The following is a 1,573-nucleotide window of genomic DNA, read 5'->3' on the forward strand; positions in this document are numbered from 1 at the left end:
CGGCGGCGGCGGCGGCGGCGGCGGCGCGCTGACGTCACGCGCCGCGGCCAGCCAGCGCGCGCGGGGGCCGCCCCGTCGACCCCAATCCGGGAGGAGCCTGGGTGAGTGGGCGGGGCCGCGGTGGCGAACGGGCAGATCGATTGGCAGAGGAGGAGGAGCGAGAGGGCCAGCGGGCGAGTGGGAGCGAGGCGGGGCGGGCCGAGGCCAGCGCGGAAGTCTCGCGAGGCCGAGCCTGAGCGGAGTGTGGCGGCGGCGGCGGCGGCGAGATCTGGGCTCGGGGTGAGGAGTTGGTATTTGTGTGGAAGGAGGCGGAGGCGCAGGAGGAAGGGGGAAGCGGAGCGCCGGCCCGGAGGGCGGGAGGAGGCGCGGCCAGAGCGGGTGGCCGAGGCGCGGCGAGGCGGGGCGCCGGGGCGAGCAGCGGCCGAGCGAGCGCGGGGCGCACCGAGGCGAGGAGGCGGGGAAGCCCGCCGCCGCCGCCGCCGCGCCCGCCCCTTCCCCCCGCCGCCCGCCCCCTCTCCCCCCTCCCGCCCGCCGCCTTCCTCCCTCTGCCTTCCTTCCCCACGGCCGGCCGCCTCCTCGCCCGCCCGCCCGTAGCCCCGGAGCCGAGGCCGCCGCGGCCGTGGCGGCGGAACCCTCAGCCATGGCCTCGGGCGACACCCTCTACATCGCCACGGACGGCTCGGAGATGCCGGCCGAGATCGTGGAGCTGCACGAGATCGAGGTGGAGACCATCCCAGTGGAGACCATCGAGACCACGGTGGTGGGCGAGGAGGAGGAGGAGGACGACGACGACGAGGACGGCGGCGGCGGCGACCACGGCGGCGGGGGCGGCCACGGGCACGCGGGCCACCACCACCACCACCACCACCACCACCACCCGCCCATGATCGCGCTGCAGCCGCTCGTCACCGACGACCCGACCCAGGTGCACCACCACCAGGAGGTGATCCTGGTGCAGACGCGCGAGGAGGTGGTGGGCGGCGACGACTCGGACGGGCTGCGCGCCGAGGACGGCTTCGAGGACCAGATCCTCATCCCGGTGCCCGCGCCGGCCGGCGGCGACGACGACTACATCGAGCAGACGCTGGTCACCGTGGCGGCGGCCGGCAAGAGCGGCGGCGGCGGCTCGTCGTCGTCGGGCGGCGGCCGCGTCAAGAAGGGCGGCGGCAAGAAGAGCGGCAAGAAGGGCTACCTCGGCGGCGGGGCCGGGGCGGCGGGCGGCGCGGACGCGGGCAACAAGAAGTGGGAGCAGAAGCAGGTGCAGATCAAGACCCTGGAGGGCGAGTTCTCGGTCACCATGTGGTCCTCAGGTGAGCGCCGGCGCGCGCCGGCCCCCGGGATGTTTTTGTTTTGAAGGGAAGCCATGTTTTATGTGTGTGATGGGCGCCGCCATCTTCTTCGCAGGGCAAGTATGGCGGCCCCAAAAGATGGCGGGCCGCGGCGGGGGCGGCGGGCGGCGGGCCGGCGGGCCGAAGATGGCGGCGGGAGGCGCGGCGCCGCCCGCTAGGCCGCAATGGTGTGTGTGATGGGGCCGCCATACTTGCCCTGCGAAGAAGATGGCGGCGCCCATCAC

General features: G+C 75.2%; 1 protein-coding gene across 1 annotated transcript; it reads left to right on the forward strand.

Moving 5' to 3' along the window:
* Positions 1-289: 289 nt before the first annotated feature.
* On the forward strand, positions 290-1,354 carry LOC110582954 (transcriptional repressor protein YY1-like). Its single transcript, XM_044912535.1, has 2 exons — positions 290-339; positions 586-1,354. Exon 2 carries the CDS (start codon positions 641-643, stop codon positions 1,352-1,354), a length of 714 nt encoding a protein of 237 aa, XP_044768470.1. The 5' UTR covers positions 290-339; positions 586-640.
* The last annotated feature ends 219 nt before the right edge of the window (positions 1,355-1,573 follow it).

Source organism: Neomonachus schauinslandi, unplaced genomic scaffold (genome assembly GCF_002201575.2).
Source record: "Neomonachus schauinslandi unplaced genomic scaffold, ASM220157v2 HiC_scaffold_5991, whole genome shotgun sequence".
Lineage (NCBI taxonomy): Eukaryota > Metazoa > Chordata > Mammalia > Carnivora > Phocidae > Neomonachus > Neomonachus schauinslandi.

Excerpts from the sequence above, each read along its gene's own strand:
- LOC110582954 (XM_044912535.1), top strand. The coding sequence starts at position 641 with ATGGCCTCGGGCGACACCCTCTACATCGCCACGGACGGCTCGGAGATG.